The sequence below is a fragment of the Scyliorhinus canicula genome, chromosome 15 (assembly GCF_902713615.1).
Source record: "Scyliorhinus canicula chromosome 15, sScyCan1.1, whole genome shotgun sequence".
In the NCBI taxonomy this organism is placed as follows: Eukaryota; Metazoa; Chordata; class Chondrichthyes; order Carcharhiniformes; family Scyliorhinidae; genus Scyliorhinus; species Scyliorhinus canicula.
Window position 1 is genome coordinate 15,317,631 of NC_052160.1, and position 18,191 is coordinate 15,335,821.

At 47.1% G+C, this 18,191-nt stretch overlaps 1 protein-coding gene across 1 annotated transcript in view; it reads right to left on the minus strand.

The window, feature by feature from the left end:
• axin1 (axin 1) overlaps positions 1–18,191 on the minus strand; it is a 133,623-nt gene that overhangs the window by 42,277 nt on the left and 73,155 nt on the right. Inside the window, 1 exon segment of the mRNA XM_038819439.1 lies at positions 16,510–16,650. Within this exon segment, the coding sequence (XP_038675367.1) occupies positions 16,510–16,650 (141 nt within the window).

The following is an 18,191-nucleotide window of genomic DNA, read 5'->3' on the forward strand; positions in this document are numbered from 1 at the left end:
AGCAACTGCACCCATGCCACAAATCTCGGCCCAAACCAAAACCTTCCCAAAACTTCGAACATGTACCGCCACTCCACCCGATTAAATGCCTTCTCCACGAATAATGGACACCACCACCTCTGGTACCAGAGCCACTGACGGATTCATCACCACATTCAACAGCCGTCTTATATTACTCGCAAGCTGCTGCCTTTCACTGAGCCTGTTTGATCTTCTGCAATAACCCCCGGGATACACTCCTCCATCCTCCCTCCCTGCCAACAACTTAGCCAATACTTACACTCCTCCATAATCCCCACCAACAATTTAGCCAATACTTTCACTTTCATGTTTAGTAGTGATATGGGCCGATACAACCCACATTCCACCAGGTCTTCCCCCTTTTCGGGATTAATGTGATTACTGCCTGTGTCATCGTCTCCAGCAACTCCCACTTCTCCAGTGCTTCATTAAACGCCCCCAACAGATGTGGTGCCAGGTCTGTCGTAAATTCCGCCGGGTACCCATCCAGCCCAGGGGCCTTCCCAGACTTCATACCCCTGATACTATCCAGCACCTCGCTCAGCCCTAGGGGCTCCTCCAACGCCTGCCTCTTTGATTCCTCCACCTGGGAAATTCCAGCTCTTCCGGAAACTGCCCTTGTCCCCCTCCTCTCCCCCCGGGTCTGCCTCATAAAGTCAAACGGTAATACTCCCTAAATGCCTCATTTATCTTCCCTGGCCATATCCCTAGCCCGTATCTTCAATATTTCCCTGGACACAGTCTGCCTCCGCAGCTGATGCGCCAGCATGCAGCGTGCCTTCTCCCCATATTCATATTGCACCCTTGCCCTATGCAGCTGCCCTACCGCCCTCCCTGTTGTCATTTGCCTCTTGTTCATCTACCTGTCCCTTCATGACAGCATCCAAAAATATTGATCCAGCTTCCAGAGTACACTGACTGCAAAGTTTTAGCTGCCCACCACAGCTCTCAACCCTTCACTGACTCTGCTGTTAGACCGTTTGGCTGATGACTAATCTTGAATGAGCCATTATTTCCTCCATTATACACCCGAAAGATTTAAGTAGTCACCTCTAGCTCTGCAACCACCATAAATGTAACACTGCTGCCACAGATTTTACTCCTTTGTCTGGCCACTATCTCAGGTTATCTGAAAATGGCTCTTTATTTGATGCTCTGCTGAGTTTCTGACTCCAGATTCTTTCTGATGACTAAAACTACTTATTTCCAGCTCTGAAACAGCAGCTGCATTAACTACCTACTACTGAGACCTTCATTTGTGATTACCGTCCTCCAAATTCAACGAATCTAACGTTCTCCCAAACAACTGTCAACAATTGTAGAACGTAACATTTTCTCCTCAAAGTTCAAAAAGTATATCCCTGGTTCTCAATAAGTGCACACCCATATCTTTTGTAGCGATAAAACAAAAATCATGAGACAAAATGTTCACAGAAGAACCTAACAAAACTCAGCTGAGGGACAAATGGAACACAAACTAACCTGGAACCTTAAATTAAAAGCCACATGCTATATACGCACGCGCACACACACAGGTCATTATTCCAATATATTTCATAAACCACTATATATTTTTGGTGTAGGTCTGCTATCCTCTTATGATCACCTTCTGCAAGTATTCAGCAGATGGTCTAAACCACCCCCTGCTATTAGAAGCTTTGTGCCCTACTTCAAAGAAAGCTACAATGCCTTCAAGCTAAGTGGGATCTGAAATGATTAAAGTCTACGAACGAGGCCCAACTAACTAAATTTGCCAGTGCATTAGAGTGCCACTGTAGTTAGCAGATGGGGTGCAATCTGCAGCTCTCTCAATGTGACAATTCTGATGGCACACTGCCTAAACATGTTCTATAATACTCTGCTGTTTCTTATCTACAGGAAACTGAAAATGCACCAGTATTCAAGGTTAATTCAGTAGCAGAGGAAAGGGATTTCTATTAACATCATAATTTTTGTTTTTTATTCCCACCACATTTCTGCTATTAACTGGAAATCTGAAATAGTCTGTAAGAAATTTTCCACATACAGCCATAACTGTCACACTGATTGAGAAAGAATGAAATCCATTTATGCATCTCCTTGATATTGCATGCTGCACACCATTTTTAAGATTCGGCTCCTCCTTAGCCAGTTGTGAAAGGGGATAGGTTCCCAAAAATAAATATCTTTTATGGGGGGCACCCAGTTCTCCTCTCAAGAGACAAATTTGAAAATTCACTAAATGAGTGAGTGTGCAGCTGGGAGCTATCTGTATTTCATCATTCTGAGGTGTAGCACTTTTAAGAAAATCTCTCAAGCTTGATTATGCCAAGCCCACATCAGGACACAATCTATAAAAATCAGAAACATATAACTAAAATCACGAACATCCAAATTATATACTCAGCCCAATAATCCATTTAAATTACAATACTGTCTAGAGGGAAAATAAATATGACAGCATTCATACCTCTGAAGACAGGGAGAACTGCTTGGAAAAACAGTTTTGATCCCTGCCTTGAAAAGATAAAGTGCAATTAGAGGGTATCACTAGCTCTTTCCACCAGGGCGGCCACTTGGATTTTGGATGCCTGTACAGGCCAACATTATTAAAATGAAGGAAGGTCTGTGGCTAGAAATATAAAGTCAGAAATACAACTTTAGAGCAACTGTCTGTGCAGTTCTTCTGATGTGGCTGCTCATCTCTGCAGCATTCATTAGATAAATCTGGAACACAGAGCCACATATTGGGGAAAATCAATTTCATCAGAAGCTTTACTGCAATATAAACAAGGTGCAAGACTTTATTTAGCACTTCGTTTTCAGAGTCAATATCATCATGTGTTAGAGGTTAACTGTGGCAGAATGGTATGAAGTGCAATTCAGGATTTGCACTAATGTTCAGCTGCAGTTCTGTCAAGCACTTGAGTACAATTTTTTCAATCCTTAAATTTCTCACTTTATTTTAGGCTCACAGTGGCTAATTCCACGCTGGTTTGATTATTACTTTGTTATTTTATTCTCTCTCTTGCTTGCAGTAACACCATATTTTTTCCTGCCTAAAAGTACCTGGCTTCCACTGGACACTTACCTGCACAGGCATGAATGAAATTAGCTATGAGCAATTGTAAGTACAGAGATACAAACATTATAACGCCGCACATCACTCCTGTAATATTGTGCCTCCACAGACCATGTTGCCAAACTCATACCAAGAATTTATTTTTTGACTGCTTTAACAATTAATGGGTGAAGCTTTGGGTTACCTCATTATTACATCTCAAGTTGTCCAGTCTCTCTTCCTATTCTTTTAAACGTTGGCATGCGGCACTGGTGCAAAGACCTGATACTTCGGTTTCACAATTTTGCAATATCAAATAGAATTCATTCAAATGTAGGAAGAGCATCTCCATACTATTGCAATGTTGACACTTAAAAAGTGCTTTTTTAATATAAAGTGTTTTAGTGCAAATATGTATCAAAACAGGTTAGAACACAAACACCCCGGGAAACATACTTCCCAACAATCAACTATACAGTCTGTACAAATCTTTCCCTTTTTTCACCATTCTCCCCCCCTGCGACGAATAGCTCCTCAAACACAAACATCCCCACCTTTTCTCAAACCCCTTTCAGAGTCCCTCAGCTCATATTTTATCCTCTCCAACCACAAGAAGTACAGGTCACCCAACCAAGCCACTACCCCAGTGGCGATTTTGACCACCACTCCAGTAAAATTCACCGCTATGCAATCAAAGGCGAAGGCCACGACATCAGCCTTCCTCCTCTCCATGAGCTCCGGCTTCTCTGAAACCCCAAATATCGCCACCAAAGGGGCCGGGTCCACTCCCTCCTCCACTATCCTGGCTCAGACCACAACTCCTGCCCAGAATCGTCCCAATTTTTCACAAGCCCAAAACATGTGCGCATGATTCGCTGGCCCCCGCCCACACCTCTCGCACTCATCTGATACCCCCTGAAAGAACCCACTCATTCTCACCAGAGTCATATGCACCCTTTGCACCACGTTAAACTGTATCCGGCTCATCCTTGCACAGGAGGAAATCCCGTTTATCCTACATAGTGCCTCACTCCACACTCCCCAATTGATCTCCCCTCCCAACTCCCCTTCCCATTTCTCTTCGATCTTCACTATTCACTACCCGCTCGTTTCCCTGCCCCCCCAGCCAGCGCCGGCCCTAGGGTTGCTGGCGCCCCCGGCAAGCTGAACTTCGGCGCCCTTGGGGGGGGCGGGGCCGAAGGGGGGGGGGGGGGGGGGAGGGCGAGGGGGGGGGGCCGAGGGGAGGGGGGGGCCGAGGAGGGGAGGGGGGGCCGAGGAGGGGAGGGGGGCGGCCGAGGAGGGGGGGCGGACCCGAGGGGGGGGCGGGGGGGACCGGACCCCGAGAGGGGGGGGGGGGGGACCGAGGGGGGTGGGCGGGGGAGCGGACCGAGCGGGGGGGCGGACCTGGGGGAGGGCGGCCACCGCGCATGCGCTGGTTGGCACCGGCCCAACTGCGCATGCGCTGGACCCGAGTCTCTGGCGCCCCTTAGCACATGGCGCCCCGGGCGACTGCCCGAGTTGCCGGTGCCTTGAGCCGGCCCTGCCCCCAGCCACTTGAAAAATCCCCAATTCTTCCCTCCCTTTCCACATCCGGAAGCAGCAATCTAGGGAACCCCCTCCAGATCTTTTGTGCAAAGTCCTTAACCTGCAGATACCTGAACTCACTCCCCCTCAGCAGTGAGTTCTGCCTTAGCTCCACCAGACTGGCGAATCCTTCCTCCAAAATACAGATCCCATACCTTGGACAGCCCAACGTCCCTCCACCTCCTGTATACACTATCTTCCCCCCCCCCCCCCCCCCCCCCCCACACCCCCGGCTCAAACCCATGATTCTCACACAGCGGCGTTAACATCGCTATCCCTTCCACCCTAAAATGCCTCAACTGATTCCATATCTTCACCGTGGACTGCGCCACCGGGCTCCCCGAATACCTACTCAGCCATTGGCAAAGCTGCCGTCACCATAGCCCTCAAACTAAACTTCTCATGATTCCCCCTCCATCCTAACCCACTCTACCTTCTTGTTCCCACCATCACCGCACCTTAGCCACATTCGCCGCTCAATAATACTGATGCAGGTTTGGCTACGCCAATCCCCCTGCTGCCTCTGTAGCAGGGTCCTCCCAACCCTCGGCACCTTCGCCGCCCATACAAAGTCTGAAATGATTGTGTCCAATTTACGAAAGAAAAGCCTTTGGTATAAAGATCGGGAGAGCCTGAAAAATAGACAAGAACCTCGGAAGAATATTCGTTTTCACCACTTGGGCACTCCCTGCCAATGTCAACTGCAGTGTATCCCATCTCAAGATCCTCCCTGGCTTCCTCCACCAGCTTCGTTAAGTTCCACTTATCGAGCCCTCCATTCCCTCGCTATCCAAATCCCCAAATACTTAAACCTATCCCTCGCCATCGTAAATGGCATCCCCCCTAAATTTATCCGCCGTCCTAGCTCATTCACCAGGAAAACCTCGCTTTTCCTTACATTCAGTTTGTACCCCGAGAACCCTCCAAACCTCCCCAGCAGGCCCATAATCCATTCCATACTATCCAACGGATCCGAAACATACAACAAGAGGTCATCAGCATAGAGCGACACTCGATGTTCCCTCTGTCCCTTCATAATCCCCTGCCAGTCCGGCGACCCCCGAGAGCCATTGCCATCGTCTCTACGGCCAGCGTAAACATTAAGGGCGACAGCGGGCACCCCTGCCTCGTACCCCTGGGAAAGTCAAAGTTCCACAAACGCATATTATTCGTCCTCACACTCCCCTTCGGTGCCACGTACAGCAACCGCACCCATGCCACAAATCTCAGCCCGAACCCAAACCTTCCCAAAACCTTGAACAAGTACTGCCCAATCAAATGCCTTCTCCGCATCCATGGACACCACCTCCTCCGGTACCAGAGCCCCTGACAGATTCATCAATACATTCATCAGACGTCTCATATTATTTGTGAGCTGCCTGCCCTCATTGAAGCCTGCAATTATCCCTTGGGACACAATCCTCCATTTACCCTCCAACAACTTAGCCAATACTTTCACATCCGTGTTTAATAGTGATATGGGCCTCTACAACCCACTTTCCACCGGCTCCTTCCCCTTTTTCGGGATTCACGTGATTACTGCCTGAGTTATCGTCTCTGGCAGCTCCCCCTTCTCCAGTGCTTCTTAATCGCCCTTAACAGTTGTGATGCCAGGTCCGTCGAACATTCCTCAAAATTCCACCGGGTACCCATCTGGCCCTGGGGCCTTCCCAAACTTCAAGGGCAGAATTCTCCGACCCCCTGCAGTGTCGGGGAATCGCCCGGGGCCGGCGTAAATCCCGCCCCCGCGGTGGCCAGAATTCTCCGCCACCCGGGAATCAATGGGAGCGGGAATTGCGCCCCGCCGATCGCCGTGCCCCCCGCGGTAATTCTCCGGCCCGCAATGGACCGAAGTCCCGCCGCTGTCGGGCCTCTCCCGCCGAAGTGGTTTCAACCACCTCTGTGCTGGAGGGATTGGCGGTGCGAGCGGGCCCCCGGGGTCCTGGGCGGGGGACCCGATGGTGGCCTGGCCCATGATCGGGGCGCACCGATTGGCGGGCGGGCCAGTGCCCTGGGGGCACTCTTTCTCCCCCGCCGCCGCCACGGCCTCCACCATGGCGGAGGCGGAAGAGACCCCCCTCCACCGCACATGCGCCGGTGGTGACGTCAGCGGCCGCTCACGCTCCGGCGCATGTGCGAACTCATGCCGACCAGCGAAGGCCTTTCGACCAGCCCCGACGCCAATCGGCGTAGCGCCAAAGGCCGTTGGCGCCAGTCGGCGGAGCGGGAGCCACTCCAGCACGGGCCTAGCCCCTAAAGGTGCGGAGAATTCCGCAACTTTGGGGAGGCCCGACGCCGGAGTAGTGGGCGGCACTCCGCTGCGCCGGGACCCCCCGGCCCGCCGGGTAGGGGAGAATTTCGCCCCAAATCTCTGATACATCCATCATCTCCCTCAGACCCAGGGGCTCCTCCAATGTCTACCTCTTTGCTTCCTCCACCTGGGGAAATTCCAGCTTGTCCAGAAACCGCCCCATGACACTCTCCTCTCCCTCGGGTCCGCCTTGTACAGTCCCTGGCAGTACTCCCCAAAACGCCTTGTTTATCTTCCACAGCTACGACACCAGGGGCGGGATTCTCCCTTATCCGGCGAGGCGGGGGGTCCCGCATAGCGCCAACCATTCTGGCGTCAGGGCTCCCCAAAGGTGCGGAATTCTCCGCACTTTTGGGGGCTAGGCACGCGCCGGAGCAGTTGGCACCACGCCGACTGGCGTCAAAACCGGCACCAACGGCCTTTGACGCCCGGGCTGGCCGAAAGGCCTTCGCCGGTCCGCGCATGCGCTGGTGGTGATGTCACCACCGGCACATGCGCACTGGGGGATTCTCTTCCGCCTCCGCCATGGTGTAGGCCGTGTTGGTGGCGGAAGAGAACGAGTGCCCCCACGGCACTGGCCCGCCCGCCGATCGGTGGGCCCCGATCGCGGGCCTGGCCACCGTAGGGGCACCCCCCGGGGTCCAATCGCCCCGCGCCCCCCCCACCCCACCCAGGACCCCGCTCGCGCCGCCGATCCCGCCGCCACCAGAGGTAGTTCAAACCTCGGCGGCGGGAGAGGCCTCGGCCCATCGCGGGCCGGAGAATCGCCGCAGAGGGCTCACCGCTCGACGTGGCGCGATTCCCGCCCCCACCAATTCCCGGGTGGCAGAGAATTTCTGCCACGGCGGGGGCGGGAATTTCGGCGGCCTCAGGCGATTCTCCGACCCTGCGTGGGGTCGGAGAATTTTGCCCCACACTTCCAGCCCGTATCTGCAATATTTCCCTGGACATGGCCTGCCTCTGCAGCTGGTGGGCCAGCATGTGACTTGCCTTCTCCCCACACTCATATTGCATCCCTCTTGCCCTCTGCCGTTGCCCTACCACCCTCCCCATTGTCAATCTGCCCCAGCAACTTTTTGTTCCTCGCCAATCCCTCTGCGGTGAGCACCCTCGAATGCTCCCTGTCCACCTCCACTATCTCGTGCACAAGATAGTCATGTTCCTCCCACCTTTCCCTATCCGCATGAATGTTAAACTAAATAATTTCCCCTGGAACACTGCCTTCAGTGCTTCCCAAAAAATGGCTACCAACCGCTCCCCATTCTGATTCCACTCCACATACTCCTTAATCACCCTTAAACTGCACCTTAATCACAAAAACCTCCATCCGCCAACAACCCCGAATCAAACCTCCACCCCGGCCTCTGCTCCCGTCCTGATCTAAACCGAATCTCCAGCTAGTGGGGCGCATGGTCCAAGATAACTATCCCCACATACTCTGCCCCCTCCACCCCAACCAAAACCCCCAACTCACTACAAAGTAGTCAATCCTGGAATACCCCTTACGGACATGTGAAAAAAAGGAATGCTCTCTTCTCCCTGGGCCATAAATCAACTGTACCCATCTTCTCCATAAATCCACCCAGCTCCCTTGCCATTCGTACCCAATCCATCGACCTGGGGCTCGACCTGTCCACTCTCAGCTCTCGGACACAATTAAATCTCCTCTCATGATCAACTGGTGTGTGTCCAAATCCAGATCGCTGCCAGCAACCCCCTCATAAAACCCACATCATCCCAATTTCGGGCCTACACATTTACCAACACCACCGGCTCCCCTTCCAATGCCTCACTCACAATCACATATTTCCCCATTCGGATCACTCACTTCCTTTGCACTCACAAATTCCATTTTTTTGCTCATTAAAATCGCCACTCCCCTCAATTTCAAATCAAACCCAGAGTGAAAATCCTGCCGACCCGCCCCTTCATTAACCTAACCTGGTCCTTCACCTGGAGGTGCGTCTCCTGCAGAAAGACCACCGCCGCTTTCAAGCAGCTGAGGTGCACGAACACCCACAACCTTTTAACCGGCCCATTCAGTCCCCGGACCTTCCATGTTACCAGTCTTACGGGAAGCTTACACCTCTAATCCCCTCTACCGTCTGTCATCTTCCCCACATAACTCCCGCCCCTTAATTACACCCTATACCTATCATCTCAGATGGCCCCCTTCTCTGCCCGTGACCATATCATCTCACAACCCCTGCTACATCACAAGCACCACCTTCCCCCTTTCTCTCCTTCCCCCCCTCCTCCCTCCAGCCAACCCTCTCGGCCTTCTCCCCCAAACCTCACTTCCGTTGACCAGCATCACCTGCTAGCGTGACAGTCCCTGCCCAAAGGCACCCCTCCTCCCACTACTCAGCTGAAGAAGGCTCCCTGCTGAACTTATCCTCCCCCACCCAACAAACACTTCTCCTGAATCCCAGTCTCAGGTACACCTCTCCCTGGCCCAATGTATAATTTTCTTTCTACACAAATTTGTGGCGTCTCATGATCACAGCCCGTGGCGGTTCCCCAGCTCTAGGCTTCTGCCTCAGGGACCTATGCGCTCCCATTTCAGGCACCTTATCTAGCACCCATTCCGCTGCCAGCATCTTCAAGACGTACCTCGTGGCACTCACAGCTTCCACTCCTTCAGGCAGGCCTACTATTTGCAGGTTCTGCCTTCAAGGCATTTCCCTGCTCCTCCACCTTTGCCCTCAATGTTTTACACAGATCTCGGAGCCCACCTCAGTCTCCAGAGGCACATAATCGCTGTGGCCCATGATCACTCCTTCGATCTCCCGAATCTACGACCACTGCACCTGCAAACACTTCTCCACCCGTTCCAACAAACTCTTCGGGGTGCCACAGCTTTGATGGCCTTCGAGCGATGCTCCCACATTTTCTTCCTCTACTGGCAGAATTCCTCCTTAATAAAAGCCATCAACTGCTCCATCTGAGGCCTTTCATCTTGTAGCAGCCCTTCCACCGCAGACATATTTACACTGGCTGCTGCAGCACATGTTTTCTCTAACTCTTTGGCTAGGCCTCTTACCGTCATTTGCTGGGTTTGGTAACCAGTGGACATACCACTCCCGGCGTAACTACTCCTCCAACCTTCACCTAACGCCTTTTCATCAAAACTACACCAAATAGTAGCTCTTTCTGTGCGTTTAAGCGGTAACTGCTCTGTGTGAGACCACTCAAAGCATGGCCGCCACCGGAAGCCCCACTTAACTGTTTCTTAGGGCATATCATAAATTTGATAAGCACCAAAGATTACATCAAGAGCCTCAATATACACAATGTAATAATAAAGAAATCACAATTAAACATTTATTTGTGAATAACTCAATTAAAACTAACATGAAGCTTTCCCATACTCATGTTAAGCAACAGTTTTATGATGCCAGTAAAATAATCTTTGAATAAAGCAAAGGCAAACAGTTACTGCTCCAAGAAAGTACATTAACTAGCAAAAGCCCAATGCAGCTGACTTCACACTGCACTTAGGAAAAAATGAAATGAAAGTCACCATAGTCCCTGACAACCATAGGCTGCTCTTCCCTTTTGAGAGAGCTAACTGGTGGTGATTTGACCCAAGGGTCACCACACCTCTGAATCATAGCCAATTCCTTGAAGGCATACCTAACTGTGACTTTCAATCAATAGAAGCTAATCTGGCAGTTTCAAATAATTTTGTGTCCATATCTCTGCAGAGATTTTGACGACCTCTGTGGGTTGCAGAGGCCAAATTCAAAGGGAATTATACAATTACATAAACCATGCCGGTCCACTGGAGTCTACTTGTCTGCTAGGATAAAGGACCATACAATCTCCCTTTTGAATTCTTAATGGTTGGCACATTGACAATGTTAGGAACCCAGACAAAGGATGATACACCTTTGTCAAAACCAGTGGTGGGGTGGGTGTCATGTGACATGACCCCCCCCCTAGTTGAGAGCACCAGTTATACGGTCTTGGGTTTGCCATCCTTCCATCTCCCAAGCAGCTCAGAAAAGGAATTCTGTCCAGGTGTGAATGCGTGTCCCATCTACAATGTTTCTTCTGGAACTTCTGTACCATTGCCTACAACAGGCACTGTCAAACTCGGGGGTGTGACCCGCTGATGGGTCACGGGTGGGTGTCGGGAGGGTCGCGGAGCCGTCCGTCGCGGCGCTCCCGATCGCGCAAATCTGCACCCAACAGCCGGCTGCTAATAACGCCGGCTGCAAGCAGCCTTCAAAGTGGCCGCGAACATGTAAAAGAAAATGCAGCCGCACTGCGCATGTATGCCAGATCATTGGCGCGCATGCACAAAACTATGCGCATGCGCACCGATGATCGGGCACGCATGCGCATTGCGGCTGTTTTATTTTAAAACGGTCGCAGCTTTTTGGTTTACAAGTTCGGGGTGTTTTATTCATTTATTTTATTCCTTTAATTTTTATTTTTTTCATTTAATTTATTCATTTTTTAAAATTTTATTTTTTACAAGTTCCGGAGGGGGTTTTGTTTGATAACATTTTACAGAAAAAAAGTGCAGAACTTTGGACAGATGGAGAATCCATACTTTCCGACACCAGAAGGCTTCCCCTTCATCCAACAGGTTCCACTGGAAGAGCGTGTACGAGGGCCAAAGGAACCCAAAACCATTTTCTCCATTTTTGTCAGCAGCAAACAAGGTCAGAGAAAATGGTGGGTCGCGCAGGTCGGCTGGGATGGGTCCCGAAGGTTGGCCAATTGGTAAAAATGGGTCCCCGGAAAAAGAGTTTGAAGAACACTGGCCTACAAGACCAATTAATTTATGTATGCCTATCTCATCACGGAAGCGATCTCTATGGGAAAAATGAATTAACCAACACTAATTTTCTACTTACTGACCTGTGTGACTCAATATGCTGGATTTTGATTCTGGATTCACGTGAAACAATATTTTTCCTCTGTAGTCTTCACCCTGTAAATCTTTCTTTCTCTAGCCCCCTCTTTTATTGTATGAGTAAAAAAAAGAGACTGTAGCACAACTCTTGTTGAGTGTACACAAATAAACTAACCCCGAGTTTACCCTATCTAGAGTTTAGGAATATAGGAATTAGGAGTATAGGAATTAGGAGAAGTAGGCAAATCAGCCCTTCGAGCCTGCTCTGCCATTCAATCAATTGCTGATCTCTTCCTAGTCTCAAAGCCACCTCACATATCCTTTTAACCTGTTTTTTAAAAATCAGATACACCTCTTGAAACCATTTAATGATTCAGACCCCACCACACTATGGGGTAGTGAGCTTCACAAATTCACCACCCTCTGTGAAAAATAGTGTCTCCTCATCTCGGTTTTAAATCTAACAACTCTCAACCTATATCTGTGACTTCTTGCGCCCCAGAAGGGGGAACATTTTAGTATGTTATATACCTCGATCAGAACTCCTTTCATCCTTGCAATTTCCAGCGAGTATAAGCCCCAAACTGTTTAATCTCTCCTCATACATCAACCCCTCCATCCCTGGAATCAATCGGATGAACCACCTCTGAACTGCCTCCAATGCCATTACATCCCTCCTCAAATAAGGAGACAAAAACTGGACACGATGTGGTCTCACCAATATCCTATACAATTGCAACAATACTTCTCGACTTTGAATCGGCTTTACATTTAGATAATAGTCTTCGGCCAAAATGGATAACCTCACACACACGTTAAATTCCATCTGCCAAATTCTGGCCAAATCTCCTAGCCTATCTATATCCATCCGCCTTCAGCCAAAATGGATAACCTCGCGCACACATTAAATTCCATCTGCCAAATTCTGGCCAAATCTCCTAGCCTATCTATATCCGCCTATAAAATCTGTATCGCCTTTTCACTGCCTGCTTTCCCACCTATTTTAGTATCGTCTGCAAATTCTGCTATGCTACACTCGGTCCCTGCTTGCAGATCATCTAACTGTTGAGGTGTGAGGACTGAACCCTGCGGCACCCTGCTAGTTACAGTTCGCCAGCCAGAGAAGGACATTTAACCCAACCCTTTGTTTTCAATCCTCAATCCAATCTAGTATTCTATCCCCAAACCCCTGCGATCTGACCTTCTGGATCAATGTTTTATGCTGCCCTTGTCAAACACCTTCTGGCAGTCTAGATATACCACATCCACAGGTTCCCCATTATCCATCTTGCTGGTTACGTCCTCAGAGTTTGCTATGTGATTATTGACAGAAATTGGATCGCACAAAGAGGGGTTAGGAAACACGCCACTGCTCATAAAGGGGAAATTTAAATCACACCTTTACGGCGAGAGAAATCAAGGCTGTTTCAAATAAACTCCCTCCAGTCCATAAAAAAGGGGCCTCAGGTTAAAGAATGAAAATTTGAAACCAAGAAACCATCCATATCAAACAAAGACTCTCAACTTATAACCTCCTGAAGGCTTCCTTCATACACAAGAAACATGCTCAAATTTAGCGTAAAAATACTAATTGTGTCCTTTAAAATTTTTTTTTTTTTTTTTTTTAAAAAGAGTGCCCAATTCATTTTTTCCAATGAAGGAGCAATTTAGTGTGGCCAATCCACCTACTCTGCACATCTTTGGGTCATGGGGGTAAAACCCACGCCGACACGGGGAGGATGTGCAAATTCCACACGGACAGTGACCCAGAGCCGGGATCGAACCTGGGTCCTCGGCGCCGTGAGGCTGCAGTGCTAACCACCGTGCCACCCATACTAATTGCATCCTAATAATTTTCACACCAAAAAATCTAAATGCTGATTTCTATGCTGTGAAAGGCAAAGAAAAGTTATATGTAAAAATAATAAGCAAAACAAAATCAGTTTTATCAAATTCTAATAAAACCAAAATACAATTCCTGTTCTAAAAGGCTTCATGCCTCATAATACAATGCATTAACTATAAACGAAATCTTTATCTCCAATACTCTAACGTAGCAATAATACTGCCACTTTTGCATCACTGGCTGTTGCAATGTATGAATATACAGAATAGCAATTATATTTAATTACTCTTTCATAAAAAAGAGCATTTAACTATGTTTCTCTGCCTGGATTAGTAGGATGATCAATGTTTACTTCTGGTCAATCTAATACTAACTGACCAAGGTTTGAATGGTTTTGATCAGCACTAATCTTATAACGCAGACCATCCCAATCACCTGATAGTACAGTGAACTGTGAACTGTTGCTTCACAGCACCAGGGACCCAGGTTCTATTCCCGGCTTGGGTACCCTGTGCGGAGTCTGCACGTTCTCCCCATGTCTGCGTGTTTCCTCCGGGTGCTCTAGTTTCTTCCCGAAAGACACGCTTGTTCGGTAAATTGGACATTCCGAATTCTCCCTCAGTGTACCTGAACAGGCGGCGGAGTGTGGTGACTAGGGGATTTTCACAGTAACTTAATTGCAGTGCTAATGTAAGCCTACTTGTGACACTAATAAAGATTATTATAACAATGGAATTGTTTCTTCATATCTTACCATAGGAAGTGGAGACATGAACGTTTGACCTTTGCTTGCTTGCCCAGTAATGTCAGTAGATTTATCAAAATCAACTACCTTTGTAAAAAATATTTTTGAACTTTGTGAACCCACATTAAAATAGATTATGTAAATGTAGATCATTTCCAAATCTCCACCACCGTCTCAAGGGCAACTAGGAATGGAAAAAATGGTAGTCTTTATAGTGATACCCATAGGGATACAAGAACAAAAAGACTGTAGGTGCAGGGTCGTACAAGTCTTTGAATACGGCTGGACAAGCAGAGAAGGCTTAGTGGACCGTTGATTTTATAAATAAAGGCGTGGAGAACCAAAGCAAGGAGTTACAGTATTCAGGCCATAAAATGAAACTGAGCATAATTCTCAGTTCTTTCTGATCAGCCAAAGCTGAAATGTGACCAACACAATCCAATTTTTAACCTAGAACAAGGCAAGTCATAGTCAACTTTAACTACTAATATTTGGATCTTTTTTTGAGAGATTCTTTTGGTGTGGTAAATTGGCAGTTTGGCCTGTAATTCTGTGTCTAGCAGTTTGTCTGTAGGGCTGCCACGTCAAAAGCTATCATACTCCAGATTCCAATCAGACAGCCCTGTGCTGTGTACAGTTCCTTCCACATGTGAATGTCTATTGAAAATGCCAAAATTAGGGCTGGACCTAGATTCCTCCCTGAGAGACAATACAAGTTTAAGAAGATTGGAGACTTTGGAATTTTAGTGCCCTGGTTCTTGAAGTTTTCTTCTCCACTTTCATCTTAAAAAGATCAGGCATAATCTACGTGCATGATACCAAATAGGGTGAAATAATCTAGACTGGAGCTTAGATATCCATCTTTTGAGTCCAAACAAACAAGGTTTTTCTTGCTAGATGGATGTTCACGAAGTTAAAACATGATAAAAATGAAAGTTGCTGAATCTATGATGTACAATCCAAATCTTATAATGTAACTAGAAGCTAGTGTCACCAGAAACATACAGGAGCTAACTGGAGCTAATCAAATCAAAAGAACCCTCAGTGGTTCATTACAGAACACTATTGTATAGCCAACACAGCAATAAGAAAAGACAACAATCCACTATAAATAACATTTAATGGAGAAAACAATAATGAATAAAAACATTTATTTTTGTTGCAAACTACAGATAAACTGGACAAAAGAGTACTATTACTCTTTTAAGTGTAATTTAGAATGAGGCTTTATGCAGAACTCAAAAACAAATATAACAAAAGGGCAATGCACTCTGCAAGCTATCTTGTGGAATTACTAATTCCTATTTGTAAGTGGAAGGTGAATAAGAAGATCTCCTTTTAGCTATCACTTCCAAGTTTAATTGAAACAAAGAACGACATGAAGCTAAAATAAATCATATTTCATGTAGAATAAGTTGAATAAATTACAATTTCATTAATTGGGCCAACTTTGCATACGTTTGTAGTATGCTACAGTGGTTAGCACTGCTGCTTCACAGCACCAGGGACCTGGGTTCGATGCTCAGTTTGGGGGCACTGTGTGGAATCTACACTTTCTCCCCGTGTTTGCGTGCGTTTTCTCTGGTTTCCTGCCACATGCCCTGAAAGACATGCTTGTTAGGTGAATTGGACATTCTGAATTCTCCCTCAGTGCATCCGAACAGGCGCCGTAGTGTGGCAACTCGGGATTTTCAAAGTAACTTAATTGCAGTGTTAATGTAAGCCTACTTGCCACACTAATAATTATTATATTGTGCCATTTGGTTCAGAAGATGACAAAGTTAGATACCTCCACAATATTGAACTTTACAGCTTGAACAAAGGGGTTAATCCAAATAACCATTCGCAACAATTCAAGAGCCCTCACAAATTCACCTTGCAAAGCCAACTCAGCTTTCTAAAAAAAATACATTCACTCTCTGGTCATGAATAATGAGAAAAAAATAATTTAGACCATGTTCATTCAAACAAATATTCCCCAAAGATACAAATACATTTTATGTTATGTTTTACAAATAGATTACTTTGGTTATTTCACTGTTACAAAATACAAAAACTAATTGCTGTAAAAATTCTGCCACATGCAGATACTTACACACTACTGTCAGTCAGTGACATGGTATCTGCATCACTTGACATGCTCTGCTGCTCACTGTCATTAGCGCTCGTTGCTGGTGCCAAAGCATACCCTGTGTTGACATAGTAAGGGTTGACAGGTTCCCGCCATGACCCATGTCTGGATAAAAGGGGAAAAAATATATTATTCAAAATCATATTAAAATCAGAAACTGTGGCTTATTAATCTTGGAAAACGAAGTATCATTGCCTGAGAAATCTTCACTTATTAAATTCAATCAATCCACAAGTGTATACATGATCAAAACATCTGGTTATTTTTCCAGCAGTAAAGAAATTATGACACTCAACTTTCAAAACACCTAGCAGACTAAGCATATTAACTAGACTAATCTCACTGTAATTGAGTGTTGAACAATCATGATTTTAACCCACAGGAATCAGATACGGTGAATAACCCTGCCTTAAAAGAAAAAAACTTTAATTGTATGCTTTTAAAGAAAAAACACAAGATATTATGAATTATGTATTTTCCATGTTTATTCACATACTTGCCACCACACTTTAACAGAAATGTAAGGACCTTGAAACTGCAGAGGAGTTTTACCAGCATGTTACAAGGTTAGGAAAGACTGCAATTATTCCCCTTGGAGCATAGGTGATTGAGGTGAGATTTGACAAAAGGTGTACAGAATTAGGACAGGATTAAATAAAGTACTCAAGAAAAAACTTTTCATTAGCTAATGATACAAGGCAATGATTTTGGGCAAAGGATGCAAGGGGAATGTCAGAAAAAGCATTTTTTATGCAGTGAGTGGTAATAACCTGGACGGATGGTGGAACTGGAAAGTCATTGATTTCAATAGTAAATTGGATGGGTGCTTGAAGGAAATAAACTTGCTGGAATGCAGGTATCACGCGGGAGAGTGTGACTGACTGCATTGCGCCGCGAGGAGCCAGCAAGGACTTGATGGGCCGGGAGGCTTCCTTAAAAAAGACTATGGGCGGGATTTTCCGTGGCCGACGCCGTTATCGGATTGCCGATCATGCGGAAATCAATTCCGACACCAGAATTGGGGCCGGCACCGGTTTGAGAGTGCCCGCCCCTCCAAACTGGTGTCATCGCAACGCGCGCAGTCGCAATGCTGTCGGTACCTCATCGGCCAGCCCAGCCACCCACAAATCGTGAACCCGTGTAGCGGCTGCGGACGGTGTCCAGCGCCGCCACACTTGGCCGGGATCTGTGCCGCTGGCTGGGCGGGGGGCTTCTGCGAGGCCAGGGTGGACTGGTGGGGGTGGCCAGGGAGTAGGTCAAGCATGCGCAGTTGGGACTGGCCATTCATTAAACTGAGACATATGTGGCATTTTCTCATTTCACTGGAGTTCATGTTTTAAAATTTGAAATTGCAAACAAGCAGGCTCTGATTATCACTTGATTATCTGTTTTATGGTCATTGTGAGAAAATTAAAACCCAAAATCAATATTGAAGACATGAAGTAATAACTGCAGGCAGGATCATAAATTATATATTAATGTTAATTAATTTAATTTCAAAAATTGTTCTAATTGCTAATTAAGAAAAATACAATTTTTGTTGCAAGCTGCTGAACACAGAAACACTAGAAATCGCTGATAATGCATCATGGTAGGCTTGCTAATTGCAGTTTTTAGAGAACCTGCTCAACATATGGATTGCTTGG